This window comes from Aotus nancymaae, unplaced genomic scaffold (assembly GCF_030222135.1).
Source record: "Aotus nancymaae isolate 86718 unplaced genomic scaffold, 86718_ANA_hifiasm-v0.15.2.pri h1tg000131l, whole genome shotgun sequence".
Taxonomy (NCBI): domain Eukaryota; kingdom Metazoa; phylum Chordata; class Mammalia; order Primates; family Aotidae; genus Aotus; species Aotus nancymaae.
Genome location: NW_026988546.1, coordinates 2,301,290 through 2,323,111, shown reverse-complemented (window position 1 = coordinate 2,323,111; position 21,822 = coordinate 2,301,290). Strand labels below are relative to the sequence as shown.

The window sequence follows — 21,822 nt, the reverse complement described above, 5'->3', positions numbered from 1 at the left end:
GGGTTGCCTATTCTGTACTGCCTTCCTACTCAGGGCCTAGTATATCTTTGCAGGTTTCAGTTATGGGAATTAATAAAGAGCCTTCCTACCCTAATCAAACTCATCCTTTAGCCTGTGTCCTCCAAAGACACCCCTTTTCTCACTCTTTTCTAATCATTCCCACTTACTGGCCCCCATACTCAAACCCATCACCCACTCACCTCCTACTGCCCCTCCTAACTGACCCTATGCCCAGGCTCAACCCCTTGTCTCAACCCCCTATCCCTCCTAATGTAGTTAATCCCTTAGTATGGAATACCTCTAAGCCTGTAGTGGCCAGACATCACATGCCAGCTAAGATACTTCTTAAAAATCCTACCCACTTTCCCTCACATCCTCAGTTTCCCATCTCAAAAACCCACCACCAGGGCCTAAAGCCTATTATCACCTAACTCTAGCACAGGGACTCCTTATTCCTACCAGTTCCCCTTGCAACACTCCTATCTTGCCAGTCCAAAAGCCATGTGGCTTTCACCCGGTTCAGGACCTGTGCCTTATCAATGAGGCAGTAATTCCCCTCCACCCTGTAGTTCCCAATCCATACACACTATTATCAAACATTCCCTCCACTACTTCTCATTTTACAGTCCTTGACCTCAAGGACACCTTCTTTACCATTCCTCTTCACCCTAAGTCCTATTTCCTCTTTGCCTTTACTTAGACTAATCCAGAAACTAACCTCTCGCAGCAGTTAACCTAAACGGTCCTGCCCCAGGGCTTTAGAGACAGCCGTCACATATTTAAACAAGCATTAGTAGCTGACCTAACCTCTTGCCCCCCTCAGCCTAGTCTCCTCTTACAGTACGTGGACAACCTGCTGCTTTGCAGCCCTTCCCTCTCCATGTCACGGCAGCATACTGCCGCTCTCCTTAATTTCCTTGGGTCTAGGGAATACCGGATTTCCCCCTCCAAAGCACAGCTGTCAGTCACCTCAGTAATCTATGTAAGTATTCACCTTACTCCCCAAACTAAGGGCCTAAGAACAGACAGTCAAAAGGCACTACTTGCACTGCAGCCCCCCCAAAACAGCTAACAAAATCCTCTCCTTTCTAAAATTTGTGGGATTTTTTCATCACTGAATTCCTAACTTCACTACTCTGGCTAAGCCCTTGTATGTGGCAGCCAAAAATAGCCCCAGGAAACATAGCTAATATTCCAGTCCTATACCTGCATTGTCCCTAAAGTTATAAAACAACTTGGCTCTGTGAGCCATACAATCCTAAAAATAAAGCCACCCTAACTAACCAAATCAAACCCTCAAATAACACCTCTCATCCTTTCTCCTAGTTAACTCTAGTACAGCAAGGAGCCAACATGTTAAACTTAACCAACACCATAAACCTCGCTCACTGCTTTTTATGTGCCTCTCTTAACCCCCTCTTAGCCACAGTTCCCCTCCGGACCAGATTCAGCCTGTCACTAATGCCCACAGGACCTAACACCACCTTAACAGGAATCCCCTTATTCAATATACACTCCCAGTCTCTCTCTCTATGTTACAGGACAGCTAACAACCCCAGCCTCAGGTGCAACACCACAGTAAACATAAAATCTTCCCTTTATGCACCTCCAGGGGAATACTTTTAGTGTAATGGAACCCTAACCAAAGTTATCAAAACATCCTTCACGTTCCCCTGTGTTCCCGTCACCCTAGTCCCACAGTTAGAAGTGTATGGACAATCCGAGTTCCTGTCCCTCATTGCACCGTCCCCTAATCACCAGGACAAACAAACAGTCTTCTTCCCAATAGTAATAGGCCTCTCTTTAGCATCCTCTCTAGCAGCAGCTAAAATAGGAAGTGGAGCCATGGGCTACAGCGTCACTTCGGCCGTTCAACTGGAGGACAAGCTCCGTGTGGCCATTAAGGCATCAGCCGCCTCTCTGGCATCCCTCCAGTAGCAGATAATGTCACTGGCTCAGGTAACTCTCCAAAACCAGCAGGTCCTAGACCTGTTAATGACAAAAAAGGGGGTACCTGTCTATTTCTCCAGGAACAGTGTTGCTATTACATCAACAAAACAGGCCTAGTAGAAGAAAATGTCAATACTCTCTACTGCCTCCAAGAAGACCTCTAAAGGAAACAGAATACACCGGGCTCTTCCCTTAACTGGTGGCATTCTCCCGTATTTACCTGGCTAGCTCCCGTTATCATTCCCCTCATTGTGGTATGCCTTCTACTAATGTTAACTCTGTTCTTTCTCAGGTTTTTACAAGCTCGCATGAAAAAAATCTCCAGAGTGGCTGTAAATCAGATGCTACTTCACCCCTATGTCCAACTCCCAACCAAGGCACCGGCCAACTAACCTCCCCACTCCGCCCCTGTTCAGCAGGAAGTAGCCAGAAAGGAGCAGCATCCTATATCATCAAAAAGGTTGGGATGTAAGGCCAGCTGCCTCACCAGGAGTTAAATGGACACACTTATCTCTCCCCGTGCTGGCCTCTCCATGCTGACACACATCTCTCCCCGTGACAGCCTCTCCATGCTGTCCTCTCTATGCTGGCTCCCCACACCCACTCCTGCATTCCTCACTCGACCCCTTCAAAATTTAAAAAGCCCACCAAAGATTTGTCCAACAGCAGCTTAACATTGACCTCCCCAGCCGGTCAGCCCACCAGTAGTCCCGCCTGGCAACCAATGTCAGCTCGCCCCATCAGCACCTTGACTTCCCCTCACCAATGAAACTCTCTGCTCTTTGTTTCCCTAAAAACCAATCAATTACCTCCACTCCCTATAAAACCCCACACCCTGAGAAGCCCAGTGCGACTTCTCTGGCCCCTTCCCGGACCACAGAACCTCGCCCGGGAGCTGAATAAATTGGATTCTCATTTTCTCACGCTGGCCTCAGTTTCCTCATTTTAACTTGGCAATATACCTTACAATGGGGAAAGGATTCCCTGTTTAATAAGTGGTGTTGGGAAAACTGGCTAGCCATATGCAGAAAGCAGAAACTGGACCCCTTCCTGACACCTTACACTAAAATTAACTCCAGATGGATTAAAGACTTAAGCATAAGACCTAACACCATAAAATCCATAGAAGAAAACCTAGGCAAAACCATTCAGGACATAGGCGTAGGCAAGGACTTCATGACCAAAACACCAAAAGCATCGGCAACAAAAGCCAAAATAGACAAATGGGACCTAATCAAACTCCACAGCTTCTGCACGGTGAAAGAAACAGTCATTAGAGTGAATTGGCAACCAACAGAACGGGAAAAAATTTTTGCAGCCTACCCATCTGACAAAGGGTTGATATCCAGAATTTACAATGAACTAAAACAGATTTACAAGAAAAAAACAAACAAACCCATTCAAAAATGGGTGAAGGATATGAACAGACACTTTACAAAAGAAGACATACATGAGGCCAACAAGCATATGAAAAAATGCTCATCATCACTGGTCATTAGAGAAATGCAAATCAAAACTACATTGAGATACCATCTCATGCCAGTTAGAATGGCAATCATTAAAAAATCTGGAGACAACAGATGCTGGAGAGGATGTGGAGAAATAGGAACACTTTTACACTGTTGGTGGGAGTGTAAATTAGTTCAACCATTGTGGAAGACAGTGTGGTGATTCCTCAAGGACCTAGAAATAGAAATTCCATTTGACCCAGCAATTCCATTACTGGGTATATATCCAAAGGATTATAAATCATTCTACTATAAGGACACATGCATGCGAATATTCATTGCAGCACAGTTTACAATAGCAAAGACCTGGAACCAACCCAAATGCCCATCGATGATAGACTGGACAGGAAAAATGTGGCACATATACACCATGGAATATTATGCAGCCATCAAAAACGATGAGTTCACATCCTTTGTAGGGACATGGATGAACCTGGAAATCATCATTCTTAGCAAACTGACACAAGAACACAAAATCAAACATCGCATGTTCTCACTCATAGACGGGTGTTGAACAATGGGAACACATGGACACAGGGAGGGGAGGACTATACACTGGGGTCTGTTGGGGGGAGTGGGGGTGACAGCGGGGGGTAGGGAGCTGGGGAGAGATAGCATAGCATGGGAAGAAATGCCACATATAGGTGAAGGGGAGGAAGGCAGCAAATCACACTGCCACGTATGCACCTATGCAACAATCTTGCATGTTCTTCACATGTACCCCAAAACCTAAAATGTAATAAAAAAAAAATGTTAACAGGAAAACAGCTTTAAATGACAATTACAGTTTTCATAAGTAATCTAAGTAAACTATCAAAAATAAATTAATCAGGTAACTGTAATGGAATAAATGCTTATAAACAAATTTGTAACATAATTTATAATCTAAAATTACATTAAATAATATACATTAAATGTCAAAAATAACAAATTTAGAGGACTTGCTTTTTTTTTTCCTTTTGAAACTTACTATACCTACTGTCATCAAGAAATTGTGGTACTTACATAGAATAGTCATATGGGTTAGTGAAATAGTACTGAGTCCAGAAATGAATCCTTATATTTATAGTCAATTGATTTTTGACACTTTGGAACAAAGTTTGGCAGTTTCTTAAAAAATTAAGCAAACACATGATTTGAAATATTACTACAGTATTAGATACCTCACCAAGAGAAATGAAAATTTAAAACCATAAAAAGACCTGTATATGAGGATTCATATCAGCATTATTCACAATAATAAAAAAGTAGAAATAATTCAAATGTCCATCAACTGAGGAATGAATAAACAAAATGTAGTATATCCATACAATGGAATATTATCCAGCCATCTATTTACAAAATACATAGAAAAGGCAAATAAATAGAGACAAATTGATTAGTGGTTATCTGGAGCTGAGAGTGTGAACAGAGGGTGACTGCAAATGGGCCTGAGAGATCTTATTAGGATGAAGATGACATTCTAAAACTGGATTGTGGTATAGTTGACGCTCTCGTCAGTTTTATTAAAAGTCATTGAGTTGAAATAGGTAACTTTCATGGGGTACAAATTGTATTTCTACAAATCTTTTTTTTAAGGTAAAAATGTTTTTGGTTTGCTCTACATAACTACTCACAATATTCTGCATACTGTAGTGGGCTGAATGACTGAGTACAGGAGCTTCCAAATCCATCTATAAATCAAAAGATAAACCACGTAGACCTTTTTCTCCAAGTCGCTACACTGCTGAAACTGGGGATTTTCCATCCTAGATTTTCACTCATTTTTTTCTTTCTTAACCATAAACTTATTATAATTCTTGAGTGTCTTAAAAAATTAGCCCTCCATCCCAATTAGAATGCCTAGCAAAATAATTCTCAAGTGTCTCCTCTTTTCAGACCATCAAATGCTCCTCTTCTCCATGACACAAAGTCCTAATATAAAGTGTTTGCCCAGACATTGTGATGCCACCTTTTTGCAGTGATACAGCTATAGCTATGTATTTGCCGTACTATAGTTATATCATAAATAAAATATTCAATGAATACTTTATGAGTTCATTTGCAGGCCTCCTCTTAAGAAATTCTCTAATTTATGAGGCAGTTGACTATAAAAATTTAAATAATTTCAGGCAGTCTGAGCACCACTTGCTCTTGGGTCATTATTTATGTTCAATACAATTTGGGTTCTGGAAATAAGTGGGCTCATTTCCATGGTGCCCTGATATGACTGGATTCTGTTGTAGCCATTTATCATTTGGACCTGTTTGGAGATGCTTTTTAGGTTCAAAAATAAGTGGAAATATGGTTTACAACCTCAGGGATGAAAACTTAGAGCCAGGTCTTCAGAAGTGGAGAATTAATAAGCTGAGGGGTTAAGGTTTCTTATGGGGACCGTGGCAAGTCTTCAGAGCTTCATTGCTTGTAGCCTCTGCAGTCAAGGGCAAAAATGTATGATGAACACTACTCTTGTTTACAATGTTCACATTTAGCTAGCTTTTGCTTGGGTCCCTCCCTACTCATGGAATTTGCACATTTGCTGAGGCAATCAGTATATCAAAGAATTCACCACCACTGTTGGACGGTATATGTCACATGCATATTCCTGGGCTTTCACCCAGAGGAGAAACCTAAGCATTCCTTCTAGTGTGAGATTCAGAATGGCCTACTGTGGTCTGAAATGACCTCAAAGGAAGGAGTTGGACTAGCAGGCAGGATAAACACATCTAACTGTGTAACTCTGGGCCATCATTTAACCTTCTTGGGCCTCAGTTTCTGCATAGGCAAAGAAAGGGAACAAACTAAATAATCCCTAACTCTCCCTCATTCCCTATTTCTGTACAGCAGGGTCTAAATCTGCACTCTTGGAGAAACTGTTAGGATATATGTAGAAGGCCAGGATGCAAGCCTACTGTCCTTGCTGGTAACTCCCACAAGATGAGAGAAATGCCCCAGCCAGAAATGAGAAGGTGAGGGGCACAGTTTCCATCTTCATACGCCAGTAGGATGCTCACAGCACAGCTTCCTATGGTCGTCTCTTCAGTGGAAGACTGTGTAAAGTGTTCTAACAATGGATAGAATGCAGAGTCTTGAGAATCTGGAGCCTGCCACACTAGATCAACTGTTACTTAAAAACCTCACTTTTCCATAAAGTGTAAAGCCTTTATGGAAAAGCCACCTTGCTTCAGGTCACCAGTGTTCATGTCAAAGACCAATTGGCTGGGAAGATACTTGGGTCACTGTGACCACCAGACAGTCACTCTGTCTCCAGATGAATAAAAACCTATGATTCCACAAAGATGTCTCATCGATTCCAGGAAAGCATTTCTCCCCTTTAGATTTCATTAGTATGATAAGTCATTTCTTAGGACCCACACCTAGATACATTTAAAGTTTCTTTTAAAAATTCTGAATGAGTAGAGTCACATAATTTATTTAACTAGCCCTCTTTCATTTCTAGCTTCCAAATATCGATTCTCTCAATGTCTTAGCCAGAAGCTAACTGAAGAGATTGCTTTCTACATTTTCAGAATGGGTTTAAAGGTATAAATCTGGGAGGTCAGTTGCCTAAAATAATCAGAGAACTCTGTTTTTCTATAGCTGTCACTCACTTCCCAATTCATCTGATAGAGAATAGCCATTCACTCTGTGAAGAGCTTCCCCCTGCATGGGTGACAATGAATGGTAGCAATGCTATGGCATTCATTCTTAACACTGCAAATGCCACTTAAGAATGTCTTTCTAAATGGTTACAAGTATCACTCCCCTTCAAGTCATTCATACACCTGTAAGTTCACTGGGAAGGACAACGACAGATACTAAAGGACTTTGTAAAAGTAATTCATGTTGGTTGTGCGCAGTGGCTCATGCCTGTAATCCCAGCACTTTGTGTAGCCCAGATGGGTGAATCCCTCGAGGCCAGGAGTTCGAGACCAGCCTGGCCAACATGGCAAAACCCTGTCTCTACTAAAACTATGAAAAATTAGCTGGGTGTGGTGGCATGTGCCTATAATCCCAGCTATTCAAGAGGCCAAGGCACAAGAATCGCTAAACCTGGGAAGCCAAGTTTCAGTGAGCAGAGATCACACCACTGCACTCCAGTCAGGGTGAGAGTGAGACTCTGTCTCAAAAAAAAAAAAAAAAAAAAGTAACATGTTTACTCTGCTTTGTTTCCAACTCTTAATATTATTGGCAAGAATTCATTTCTGCTTGATTGCACAGCATGGGGCTTTATGAAGGGAACTATTCACGATGGCCTATCTGATGATTCATTTGCACCATGGCACAGTCCATTTTGAACTGCACCACAGATGAAGCACAATGACCAGCTTCAATATAATGGTTCATCCCATAGAAAGAGAGCATGGGCTTCCCAGGATGAAAACACACATCTCACCAGGGCAGCTAGAGATGCCATCCCTTCAGCCAGAATATTGACAACTTTGTTCCAGAAAGATGACATCCTGCTGGTTTTGAGTTTTGCCAAAGACTTCAGGGGTGCAGTACAGTTCACCTCAAATAACATCTCCCAACTCCATTTCTTTTCTGCCATATCTCACCTATACATGCACAAAAATACATGCAAACTACTGAGGTTTAAAAAGAAACCCATGGGTGATGAAAGAGAGGAAACAGAGAGCAGGAAAGGTTAGCTCTTAAATAAACAAGACAACATATGTTTAGACTTAGGCACACAAGAATAACCACATACCAGTTTCAGTAAGGAAGTCCCATGAGCAGGAGGGATGCTGTGTGCTAAGTAATTTGATTTAGCCTTGTCTACAAAATTCAGATAATCCAATTCACTTCCTTGTCAGATTCAATCTCAGGTGATATGGACTAGGGCTCCAAATGGTTCCACCCTTCTTTCATTTCATGACTGAATTTCAAGGTCATGCTCTTGGACATGTTGGTGAAGACGGTGAAATTACTAAATGTTTGATGCTTTAAACTTTCCATTTAACAAGCAGCATACTTCTAAACTGGGTACAGAACACATTCCTACAATTTAACTAGAACTAGTCCTTGGCTCAAAATCTTGTTTAAAAAAATCCACTTCTAAATACTTTTCCTGACCTAAATTGTTGAACTCCAGCACATACAATCCCCAAATTCTAACAGCAGCTGCAACATGCTTCTCTGTTCATGTTTGTCCTTAAGGCCACATAAAGTCTGTGATTGTTCTAATCAAAGGAATGTGTGTAGGGTTAGACAAGTGCTGACCTTTCCCCTCTCTAGGACACCTAATTATAAGACTGGGACATTCACAAACTGTCTCTGTGAATAATTCAACTCCCTTTAAAACCTTGGTGAACAGGACAGGGCTAACCTGCAGCATTTGGGAACTCACTCCCCCCACCCCCCATTTACATATTGAGGGATTTCATCCACCCAGAAAGTATACAGACTCTTGAAAAATAAACTGGAGAGAGAATGAGAAAAGACCTCACAGGAAAGTAGAAATCAGGAATGGAAAACTCCTGCCCAGCCTCTCCATGGTGTGGAGCGAGTGACCCATGGTAAAGGAATTGGAAAGCCTCAGTGTCATCTGGGCAGGGGCTCATGAAAAAGCTGGCGGAGCTGCCTGACAGGCCAAGGCTTAAGGGGGTCTTTATCCCTTCCCTTCCAGCAGTCTTGGGCGCTTAGCCTTGCTTTAAAAACCAAAGGGATGTAGAGGAGTGCTTTGTGAGCTTTTCCCCAGCCTCCTCAGGGTAGTATAACTCAAGAAAACGCACAGCAAGTAACACACATCCCAAAACCAGTGCAGTTTCCACTTCCCTCTCCAGGCACTGCTTCCTGAGCCTGGCACAGGCCTGGTGAGGGGTCTGGCCTCAGCCTCATCCCAGTTGGTGGCGCTTTGTGCCCTGTGAATGGCTAAGACATACAAGAAACAATTCCACAGGCAGATCCCTGAACCAGGAAACATTCCTTCCCTTCCCGGACCCCAGGGCAGCACCAGGCTGTGGAGAACAATTAATCATCCTGAAAGCAAAACCTCCAGTCAAACTTTAACCAACAGCTACTTCGAGGGCTTTGATGAAAAGATAAACTTGTATGTTTTCTCTCTCTCTTTTTTAGTAGTAGCAAAGGACTCTAATAAATGTACACTATATTTCAAAAAGAAAAAGAAAAAATCCCAAACTATTTCCCTATCCCTAAAGCAGTCCTGCAATATCATCTCAGGGAGTATTCCCTTATTGCTCTTTTAGGGGAAAAAAAAAAAAAAAAAAAAAAAAAAGCACAGAGAGAAAAATTTGAAGTGTGTTACATACTTAAATCTGAAAATCACCAAAACTTGGGATTTGTAATTCGGCATTCCTGATATCCATCTCCCGCTACTCTGGAGATGAACAAAAGCCACACTTGGGAGCCACTTTTATGTCACCGCCTGAGGTATGAACCACTACCCGCTACCTACTTTATACAAACATCTCACACAACACCTTCATGTGCAAATAAATTCTGAGTCTTTAAGAAAACTTTTCAAGACATCCACTTCTCTGGGCTGGCTATTCCGCCCTGACCCATGTGTCCCCCTTGCTTTCACCGCTTCCCTGCACTGCTCTGTGCTCCCAGAGGCTGGCCCCCAGGGAACACACCACCCTGTTTCCCTAGTTGGCAGGCTTCAGGCAGGGGCCAAGCTCAGAAGGCAGGAGGCCAGGGCACAGTGTCCTATCTACTCCCTGTTCTGTCTCTCTAGGGCTCCAGGAACACTCTTTCTTTCCCTTGCCCCTTTACGTCTAGGGGTGATAACAACTTCCTGCTGTTGCTTGTCCTGGGGTCCTGCAATATCCCATGGACGGCCTTAGACTGATCTTCACCTCTGCAAAGAGTTCCTTCATTAATGTTTCTTCACTTGTACTGAATGAATTGGATTCTGCTTCCTGGGTGGCCCCTGCTAAGCCCTCTACACTCCATTTTCTTCCTCCAGACAGGGAGCGTAAATCTGTCCCCAAAACTGCTTAGGGTGCTTGGGTACAATGCATGGCTCGGCACAAAGACAAGCATAGAGGCAGGAGAGCGCTGGTGTCTGCCCGGCCGAAATCTCCAGCTAGGAGGGTGCCTTTAGCTGGTTGCAGTTTTTGTCACCTCAGGGATCCTCAGAGTTGACATCCACCTTCCCACTCCTGAAAATCGGGACACTAGACAGAAGACTTTTTAGAAAACAGAGTTTGGGGATATTTTCCCCTGCGGTCAGTTTTCTCCAGTGACTGGTGTTTCTGAGCAGGATTCTCTTCTTAAACCCAGCTAAGCATGGCATAGTAGCAAAAGGCTTCATTTTTTCTTTGTCATCCTCTCACTCCCTCTGGGATTTCAGCTTCACTCTGGCCACACCCCTAGAGGCCCATCAGGGTCCCACTTCCAGATGCTAAACTGTCACTGTGGTGCTGTCTGAGAACAGCATGGTCTGAATGTGCACTCATCATTTCTGTGTGATGGCAACATCACCAGTGCACACCCCAGACTTGTTAACTTCCTGGCCATTGATATGGACAGGAGGCAGGGAAATACTGGGTAGAAGAGGGTGGGAGGGCGGTCCTGGTAAGGGGCCCCCTCTCCAAGTGAGAACATGGATTCCTGTTTTGCCGCTCAAATATTGCCTTTTCCAAAATCACCCTGGCCCGCAGTGCCCTCCATCCTGTACCCATCAAAACCCCAGACTCCACTAGCAGCAGAGCAGCGGAGAAGGAGAAAAGAGAAGAGGCAGCCTGATGTTGCTAAGAAGCAACTTGACTTCAGAGGAATGGCTTGATGGTGGGACCTCAGAGAAGAGTCTGGCAGGTGATGCTGAATCCCAGTGGAAGACCACCTTCCCACTCCATTCCCTTTCTAGCTCTTCATCCTGCTGAGAATCACTTTCATCAGCACTAAAATCCGCCACATTTACCATCTTCAATTTGTTCATGTGACCTGATTCTTCTTGGATGCCAAACAAGAACTAGGGACACAGAGGGTGGTCACACTGAGCAGTTAAACACTTAGCTATCTGCAGACAGCAAAACTAAAGGAGCAGTGTAACACATGCCCTCTGGCGCTCCAGGGGTCTCAGGTAGCTCCCAAGATGCTGCCTTGGAGCCACACAGAGTTCTGCTCCTGTCTGCATCCAGAAGTACTTGTGCTGGCCCCTGCATCCACAACCAGTCCTGAGAGGGACACCCTTTTCACGAGTCCCACGAAGGGGTCAGGGAAATTTTCCTGTTTCAACACCAGCAGATCTTGTTCCACTGGAGAACAGTTCATAGCCGCTAGGGAGCTAGTCTTCCCAACAGACCTGAATATCAGCAAAACAGAAGTTTTTACTAGTGGAATTAGAAAGGCTGATACTTAGGGTGTGATGCCTCCCACTTCCCTTTAAAGAGGGAATGTTGTGGACTGCAGAAAAAAAAAAAGGTTACAATGCAGGAACAACAATTGGTTCATTTACTATCTGGGACACAGGTAACAACTGTCTATGTTCTGACTTTATTTTATGAAACTGAACGATATTTTCCTCTGTCTCCCCAGCTAACATCCTCCTGCATGTATAGTGTCAAAGTCTAACCCAACAGAATATTCTCGACTACAAATGATCTCTCTTCTCTTCCTTCTCCCAATTCCACCTCATCCAGCCTTACCCATACCTGCCTCCCTATGTGCATTTTCCTAACACCCTTTCTCCTGGAGCAGAGCACTCAATTCCCCATCCCTGAAGGCCATAGGTTCCAGCTTCCTTGCCAGTCACAGCTTTGGGAAGGAAACGTGCAGCCAGTGGTGTGGGTAAGTTTCCATGGCCTCCTTTACGGCTGCTTTCAGCTCAAAAATATTTTCTACCTCCAAATTTTCCAAAGCAGTTAAGGTTATGGGTGAGAGAGCCTTTTTGATCTTTCTGGGCCAAAGCATTTGCCCTGGAGAACAATCCTTATTTATTCAGGAAATGTTGGAGGACAGCACAGCTGGGCTGCCCTAGACCAGGCTCCCAGGGAGGATTAATTATAATTCACAGATGCCCTCTGGCAACTTCCCCTATTGTTCAGCTTTGAGGGCTCTGGGCTGGCCAGTGAGGGTGAAATCTGCAATCATGGTAACATGAAGGGTGCTAGGGAGGGGAGTTTTCAAAGGGAATTTAAAATTTCAGACTTGAGATTTCTCCTTTCATTATGCAGTCAGTGAGCCAAGCACCCACCTCCAGGGACACCATGAAGCCAGTGGATTTTGGAAATAGGCAGAAACCATTGCGCAGTCAAGCATGGAATGTGCCCAGCGCAGGATGCCAGGCAGAGCAGGTGGGAATAATGGCCCTCATTTTAGGTCTGATCTGGGGCCAGCCAGGAACTGCCCATGGAAGCTGGAGCATAAAAAGCAGGCACAGGCTCCCTGGACACGGCATTTGTTGCTGTGTCTCCTTCCCACCTCTGGTTCTTACTGACAGAAAAATCATGAAACTCTATGCTGGGTGCCAAGCCTGCTCCAGATGAGGGTATCAGAAAGCCCCGGCCGTCCAGATTCCATAACGTGCCCTGGAGCAGCCTAGATGCAGTGGACACAGCCCTCTGGACACATGCAGGCGGCCTGTCCCAAATGCAGTGGACACTGCCCTCTGGACACATGCAGGCGGCCTGCCCCAAATGCAGTGGACACAGCCCTCTGGACACATGCGGGCGGCCTGCCCCAAATGCAGTGGACACAGCCATCTGGACACACACGGGTGGCCTGCCCCAAATGCAGTGGACACAGCCATCTGGACACACACGGTGGCCTGCCCCAAATGCAGTGGACACAGCCCTCTGGACACACGCGGGCGGCCTGCCCCAAATGCAGTGGACACAGCCATCTGGACACACACGGTGGCCTGCCCCAAATGCAGTGGACACAGCCCTCTGGACACATGCGGTGGCCTGCCCCAAATGAAGTGGACACAGCCATCTGGACACACACGGGTGGCCTGCCCCAAATGCAGTGGACACAGCCCTCTGGACACACGTGGGCGGCCTGCCCCAAATGCAGTGGACACAGCCATCTGGACAAATGCGGGCGGCCTGCCCCAAACGCAGTGGACACAGCCCTCTGGACACATGCAGGCAGCGCACTCCAAATGGTCTCATCCCCATTTTGCTGCTTGTTGTCAGTCAGCTCATGGGATGTTTAATAATAAAGAGGGGGGTTCTTTCACTCCAATTTATACACATCCATCAAAAGCTTTGGCATTTGCTGAAAGAATTTAAAATGAGACTATATTTACAGATAAATAAGTAAAAATGACTTGCATTTATGATGTATTTTTCACCCCAGAATCTCAGAAGGCCTTGAAATCTGGAGCTTTGTATACTCAAGATTGAGTCCTGTTACAAAATCCAATCTGTGGGTGTGATAATAATGGCGTTTTGAAATCTCAGAACATATCACACATGGAAAGGAGAAGTATCATTGTAGGAAAATAACGTTCAAAATCTTCCACTGCAGAGGGCCATGCCACACGTGGAAAGAGCTGTGAGAAGTCACCGATGGGGCCCCTCCTCCAGTTACCTAGGGACGTTTGTTCTGGAACTTGGGCATTCCCCTAACAGACAGGGGCATCTTCGATGGCCTGTGTGAGGGCAAGGGAGTGAAGGGACAGTCTTAGCCGCTGACCAAGAAGAGGCAGCAGCAGACCCAGTGATGCCACTGCACAAACTAAATGCCTTCTCCTGCACTGGCTCACCTGCTGTTCCCACCCTCTTTCTCCCTGCCTTCCCAGTGAAGATCTGGAAGCAAGTCTTCACTTCTTATACTAACTTTTTCTATTTCTACCCACCCTTCTACCCACTGCAAAGTGGCCTCTGCCCCCACCATTCCACTGGTGTTATTCTGGCAAACCTCACTAATGCACTCCCTCTTGCCAAGTCAAATGGCTTTCAGACATCATTCTGCATGACTTTGCAAAACTCCTTGATAATAACTTCAGCAGTGGAAATAGCCATCACTGACAATGTACGTTGTGTGCATTTACTGCTGAGCACTTGGTGCTGCACACTCTCTTAGGCATATGACGTGCATGGTCTCACAACCATCTTTTAGGCCAGTGCTTTAATTTTCTATTTGGAGTCAGGTAGACCTGAATGCAAATCTTGGCACTGCTGTCTTCCAGCTGTGTGATGCTACTCAGGCCTCGGAAGCTGGGTTTTTGCCTCTTGTCCTCGACTCTCTACCCGCAGCCTCCTGCTTCTCTAACTCATCTGCCTTGGTCCCTTCCACTGTCTCCTGCTCCTCTCCCAGCACTTAAAATGGCCTCCAAATCTATCTCAACTCTGGCCTGTCTCCTAAACTCCAGACGTGCAGCTGTTTATCGGCCTCTCTCACCTGCGCACCCGGAGGATATCTAAGAATCAGGAAGGCTGAAAGTGAACTACCTTTCCCTGAAAATCTGCTCTTCCTCTCACTGTACCTCACCTGTGTTTTTTCTTTCATTTATTCATTGAAATATGTATGCGTGCCTACAAGGTGCCCTCCACGATTCTAGGCTCCGGGAGCACCTACAACACCACAAACCAACTCCCACCCTTATTTCAGTGGGGAAGACAGACTAAGCAAATGCGTACATCTTGTCAGGTAGTGAAGCATGCTGTGAAGTAAACAAAAAAGTGGCAGAGGGATAGAGGATGACACGTGGTTGGATAGGCTGGCCGGGGAGCACCTGTCTCCCTGAGGAGCAGAGGAAGGATGGAAGGGTAGCAGTGCCTCTGCTCCCACAGTTGTCCAAGACAGAAGTTTTGTGGGCATCTTCAACTTTGCCCCACATGTCCTACTTTCCCACAACCCATGTCTCTTTTACCTATCCTCTCCCCACTGTTCCTACCTGGCTCAAGGACTCAGCACCTCTCAGTGGGAGCACTGCACCGGATTTTGCTTTTTTACATTGAGTCTTAGCTCACTGTCAGAATAATCTTTCTAGGACACACATCTGTAAATGTCCTTCACTTGCTGAAAACCCTCCTTGGTATCCAGTTCCTACAGGCATAAGTCTCTGACCCCAGCAGAGTTCAAGTACCTCATTTTCTGGTACCATCTTCCATTCCCACCTTCTCTCCTGCCTGCCATGTTCCCCAGGGAACACTCTGTGTTCTTCCCCACATCCCTGCCTGAGCCCAGGCTATTTCTTTCCCTCAGAACACATTTCATAGCCCAGGCCCCAATTCCTAGACATCCTTCTGAGCCAAACTGGATTGGCGAAGATTCCCTAACTGCCTAGTCAGAAGAGGTCACTTTTCCCCATCTTCCAGTTGTTCTCTGGGGGTGCCTCTGTTGTTTTGTGTAAGGGTCTGCATTTCACTCATTCAATACACAGGTGCTGAGTGGCCTCTGTGCACTGGGCTTCACTGTCAGTGCCATGGACACAGCTACAGATCAGACCAGACCAGGTCTCAGCTCTCACAGCGGTGCCGCTCTAGCACGATGTCGCCTCCGTTAGGCTGGGCCCATGCATTCAATGCAGTTAACAAATCCCCGTTTTGTGTCCAATATGTGGCATCCCCCTGGGAGATGCCAAGGAGACAGAAAAGAATGAGACAGGCCAGTCACCACCTGAGAGCACCTGTCCCGTGCGCAGAATCTTCTCCATGATTTTTGGATGAAGAAATTACGGGAATTACTTTTATTCCCATTTTTTGGTAAGAAAATAAAGACAGAAAACAATTAATTCAATTAATTCATATGCTGTGAACAAGGAGCTTGCTTGCCAGAATTTCAGATGAATTCAGTGGAACACAACTATCTTTGCTCTGAATCACAAGGGGCTTCTTTTCACTCCATTAGCAACACTTCCTATTTGCCAATTTCATATGAAGATATGAATAGATAAAAGAATATGCCAGCAAATTCTGCAGTTAGGCAGTGGGGTCTCCACAGTTCAGCACCTGGGACTGGTCACGGTCTGTCGTCCTCATTCGAATAAGGATAGTCTAAGGACTAAGTCTATTGTGATCTAGGTACTCCCAGTGCCTAGAACAGTGCCTGGCATCTTGTGGGCACTCATAAATACTTTAGAGAATAAATGAAAGAGCAAGCAGACAGGAAGATGCACAATGAGAGGAAGATCATCTTTTCAAGGAGAGGCAGGTAATTCACTCTTGGTCCCCTTGAGTCTTAGGTGCCCACAGGACATCTAGGTGAGAAAGGTCAAGGGACAGCAAAATGTCTGGGGTTGTCAGATGGTACCTCCCAAAGAAACATTGAACAATTCTTTGAGGAAGTCATTTTGTTTGAATAACATTACTAGACATATGACGTTCTGTGATAAAAATTTTTGCATTCTGCCCAAAAGACATAGCTTTTTACACTGAAGGAAAAATGTGATTTGCAGAGGAAAGAATAAAATGAAGGAAAACAAAACACAAGAATCGAGAGCATTAAAAACAAAAGTTTAAGCCACACTAAACTAGTATCACTTGGCAAAGACTGAACCCAAAATCATGAACCTCAAAGGTCAGATCTTTGCGAATGATTTTCAGACTATAATGTAGTGAACATCTGAAAATTATCTAGGATTTAGTAAGATTTTGGATGAAGCATTCCATATCTCTCTTAGTTCGTTTTGTGCTGCTGTAACAGAATACAACTAACTGGGTAATTTATAATAGATAGAAACTTACTGGCTCACAGTTTTAGAAGCTGCAAGGTCTAAGACTGAGGGGCCAGCACCTGGTGAGGGCCATCTTGCTGCGCTATAACCTGGCAGAAGGCATCACATGGGAGAGAGAGAGCATGCAACAGAGGTCCAAACTCATTCCTTTAATAAGGAATCTACTCCTGTGATAATAACATTAATCCATTCTATGAGGATTAATCCAGTAATCCATTTATGACCAGAGCCCTCATGGTCTAGCCAGCTTGTGGTGTTATGGCATATATATTTGTATGCCATATATATATATATATTTTTTTTTTATGTTATGGCATATATATATATATATATATATTTTTTTTTTTTCTTCCATGGTTCCTGGCTCATAACTGCCAACATCCTTGGGTCTCTGAAGTACTGTCTTCTGTGTGTTTTTGTCAGGTAAGTTCAGGGTGGGGCTGGTCACCAGAAAGACCAAGGTAGGATTAGATAGTTTAGACTTTCAGCCCCAACCACCAACCTCCAGAATGGGAAGGGGCTTAAGGTCAAGCTGATCACTATAGCGGATGCTTTAATCAATCATTCCTACATAATGAGGACTCCATAAGAACCCAAAAGGACAGGGTTTTGAGAGCTTACTGACAGCTTAACACATGGAGGTTCCTGGAGGGTGGACCATCCAGGGAGGGCACTCAGGGAAAGGAGGTTTTGCCCCGCTTCCCGCATAGCTCCCATGATGCATCTCTTCATCTGTATCCTTTGTAATACCCTTTATAATAAACTGCTAAACATCGGTGTTTCCCTGAGTTCTGTGTGCCATCTCACAAATTAATCAAAATCAAAGAGTGAGTTGAGGGAACCCCAACTTGAAGCTGGTCAGTCAGAAGTTCTGGAGGCCCAGACTTGTGATTGATGTGTTGGGAGAGCCAGTCTTGGGGACTGTGTCCTTAACCTGTGGGATCTGATGCCATCTCCAGGTAGGTACTGTCAGAGCTGAATTGGAGAAGAACCAACCGGTATCTGCTGCTTGGTATGTGTGGGAAAATCCCCCACACCTTTGATCACAGAAGCCTCTTCCCTGTTGATGACTGCTGTTGTGGTGTGAGAGCACTGGTTGAGAGAGTTTTCTGACATACACCTCTTAAATGCCCTCCCCCGACAACATTGCAGCAAGGGAGATTAAATTTCCAGCACATGAACTCTGGAGGACACACTCAAACAACCCACCATTCAGTGGGCTTCACACTGGCCATGTGTACTTACAGACTCCAAATGTTTCTACTCTTTGATCCAGAAATACTACTTCTAAGGCTGTTTCTTAACAAAATAATTCAACTGTGTGCACCACAGGAGTCATGAATATATTATGTGAGAAAGTGGAAAACTGGAAAATAACTATAAATGTTTAACATTTAGTGAAGAATTAAATAAACCAGAGTATATTCACACCATGGAATATTATGCAACCACCACCCATATGAATCTGACAAGTCAATAAAAACATAGAGAAAGTCTGTGAAATAATGCTGAATTTAGAAGTAGAATATACAACAATTATGGACACTCTGACTGCACCTATGTAAAAAACATTTGAGGAGAAAAAGACCTAAAAGGAAAGGCTCCCAAGTGGTGGCAATAAGGCAGCCAGATTATAAATTATTTTTCTTTTAGAAGGTTTGCTTTATTAATGATTATAAAAATAATTGCTAACACTTAAGGGGAGCTTTCAATACTAAGCACTTCATGTGTTCATTTCTCTTAATACCAACCCTATCAGATAGATACTATTAATACTCTTATTTTACAAGTAAGAAAACTGAGGTTTAAAGAGACTGAGTAGCCAAAATCACACACAGATTAGAAGGTAGATCTGAGGCTCGTTCTTGATCTGGCTCCTATGAAAGTCCAGGCTTTTAATCACTACATTATACTTCTTTTTTTTTTTTTCAATTAAAAGATGTATTGCTTTGAAAATAAGCCCATAATACAATCAAATGGCATTTCCTTTATGATGAAAAAAAGTACTGAGATCTTAAGTGGACTGGCTCTAACTCTTTTAGAAATCAGTGTGGTGGGGGGTGGGAGAGAGAGAAGGAAGCCAGTGTAGGGATGGCAATCACTTGGGACAGGCAGGGAGGGAGGAAAGACAGAGACCTCCAGGGTACCCACCTCTCCCGGGGCCTTGTTTGCATAATTCTTCTTGGCAGCCTCCTGGAGTTCCATGGCCTGCTGAATGTACATTTTCCCAATGAGGATTTCATTTTCCAGCATCGACAGCTCTTTCAATGAAATGGGCCAATTCAACCGTTGTAAAGCCTGGTTTAAAACTGTTTTGTTTTCCAAGTACTGTATTGGTTTGTTTGCATCTAACCTAAAAAATAAACAAACGAGCAAAAAAAGAGAGGAAGAAACAAAAAGCAAAGAAAATGACCATAACTGAAAAAACTATGGTAAGATGGTTTGTTAAGAAACTCTCCCCTGAGAAACATCTGTTGAAGCAAGTGTCAGGTGTCAGATGACAATATCATAGCCATGCCCTCTGGTCCAACAGGACTTTGGTAGCTTGCAAAGGTTAAAAATAACCATCTCTGTGAACTATGATAGGCACTTTTCCCTATTACCGCATTAGGTTATCTGATTTTAAAGAAGTATGATACACACACATTTTTCAGCATTTTTTCCTCAATATTTGGAGCCTAACATCTGGCAGAACCAAGCATGAGCTTCAAAGAAATTTCACACAAGTATGCCTAGCAGTGACTCTGAAAAACAAAGCAAAGTAAAGCAAAGCTAAACAAACCCAAATATTTTCCTCAGTGCAGTAATTCTTATACTAGCTCATTTTAGCTATTTTTATCTCCTTTCCTCTTTGCAAGCCTAAATAAGTCTAAACTATTTGGCTTTGCTGTTTTGGTACATAAAGAGCAGAAGCCAAACTTTCTATGGCCGATAAGCAGGCTGTGGGACTCCAGAGGAAGCTATTGTGGTGTGATGGCCCAGGTCCTGGATTGTATTTCCAGTCTGAGCTGCTTCTGAGTCAGGCACTGCTGGAAGGGAAGGGGCAGGGAGAAAGAAAACAATTCATGATTTTCACTCTTATTGCTGAAAGCATCACTTATTTCTTTAGATGTTGGATATTGGAAGAGTACAGTCTAAATGCAGCACAACCACAGGACTCAATCCACAGACAAACTCGTACCCAGAAGACAGCAAAACATTCTTGTCAGCAAGTTAGTAGAATAAAAACCCAGGACCTCATTCCCCTACAGAGACACTGACTTAACAATATATGAACCATATTGCCTTTGTGAGAATTCCAGAAACAAATTAAGAGTTTTCTTTGTACTTAGACAAATACAAACCCAAGAAGAGCTGTATAAAGGAGAGTAAGAAAGCTTGCTGCATTTTGCCTGCCCTAACCCTTCCTCCTCCTCCCCAGGACAATGTGATGCAATTGGAAGAAAACTGGATTCTCCTTTGGAGAAGAGAGTGGAATGTACATTCACAATTTTTGTGGGACTTCCCACGAAACAGGTTTCTGTCTTGCCTGATTCAGAGTGGTGATGAAAACAGTGGTATATTTTGCATGTCCGGTTGAGACCTCTGAGAATAGAAATCAGTGCCACAGCTTGTTGTATCACTGGAGATACTGCAGTACTTCAGAGAGACACCAGGGGAAGCAAGATATAAAGGCTCCTGAAAGAAACCGGCAAACCTTTCTCAAATGGAAAATTACACACACAAGCCCAGAGAAGACACATCCCCAGAAAAGGTTTCAGAGATTCCCCCAAATCTCTAGCTGGGATAACTGGTGAAGCCCTTCACCTGTAAGAAGCCAGTTTGTAAAAATAGGATGAGATAGCTGTTTTTTCAAATGCCATAATATCAACTAAATATCGTAAGGCATACAAAATACAGGAGGAAGCACACAAAGATATGGGGAAATGGCTCAACTAAAGGAACAAAATAAATCTTTAGAAATTGATCCTAAAGAAATGGATATATATTGATTACCCGAAAAATAATTAAAAACAACCATGTTAATGATGCTCAATGAGCTAAAAGATAACAGAAACAACTAATAGAATTCAGAAAAGTGATGCAAGAACGAAATATCAACAAAGAGATAGAAACTATAAAAAGAAGCAAATAGAAATCCTAGAGCTGAAGAATACAATAACTGGATTGAAAAATTCACTAGAGGGGCTCAACAGCAGACTTGATCAAGCAGAAGAAAGAATCAGTGAACTTAAAGAATAGATTTTAAGTCATAAGTTGTTATAAGAATGAAGAATAGCATATAATGGTAGAAGGGCCAATCCACTAAGAGGATATAACAATTATGAATATATGTGTACCTAGCATCAGAGCTCTCAAATACATAAAACAAACTTTGACAGAATTAAAGAAATAGACAGCAACCCAGTATTATCAGGAGACTTCAAGCTCCACTTTCAATAATGGACAGAAGAACTACACAGAAGATCAATGATGAAACAGATGACCTGAAAAACACAGATCAATTGGACCTAACCACCAACAGCAGAACACACATTCTTCTTAAGTACACATAGAATATTCTCCAGAATAGACTGAATATTAGGCCACAAAACAAATATTTTAAAAAAGAAGGTTGAAAGCAAAGTATTTTTTCTGTACAAAACGAAATGAAGCTAGAAATAATAACAAAAGGAGAACTGGATAATCCAGTTATTAAATCATATACTCTTAACCAATATGTCAAAGAAGAAATCACAAGGGAAATTAAAAGCTATCTTGCAACAAATGAAGGGAAAAAACACAACATAT

At 43.6% G+C, this 21,822-nt stretch overlaps 1 protein-coding gene across 1 annotated transcript in view; it reads right to left on the bottom strand.

Moving 5' to 3' along the window:
* VWA3B (von Willebrand factor A domain containing 3B) overlaps positions 1-21,822 on the bottom strand; it is a 264,931-nt gene that overhangs the window by 34,699 nt on the left and 208,410 nt on the right. The window contains exon 21 of the mRNA XM_064371448.1: positions 19,183-19,384. Within this exon, the coding sequence (XP_064227518.1) occupies positions 19,183-19,384 (202 nt within the window). The remainder of the gene's footprint in view (positions 1-19,182; positions 19,385-21,822) is intronic.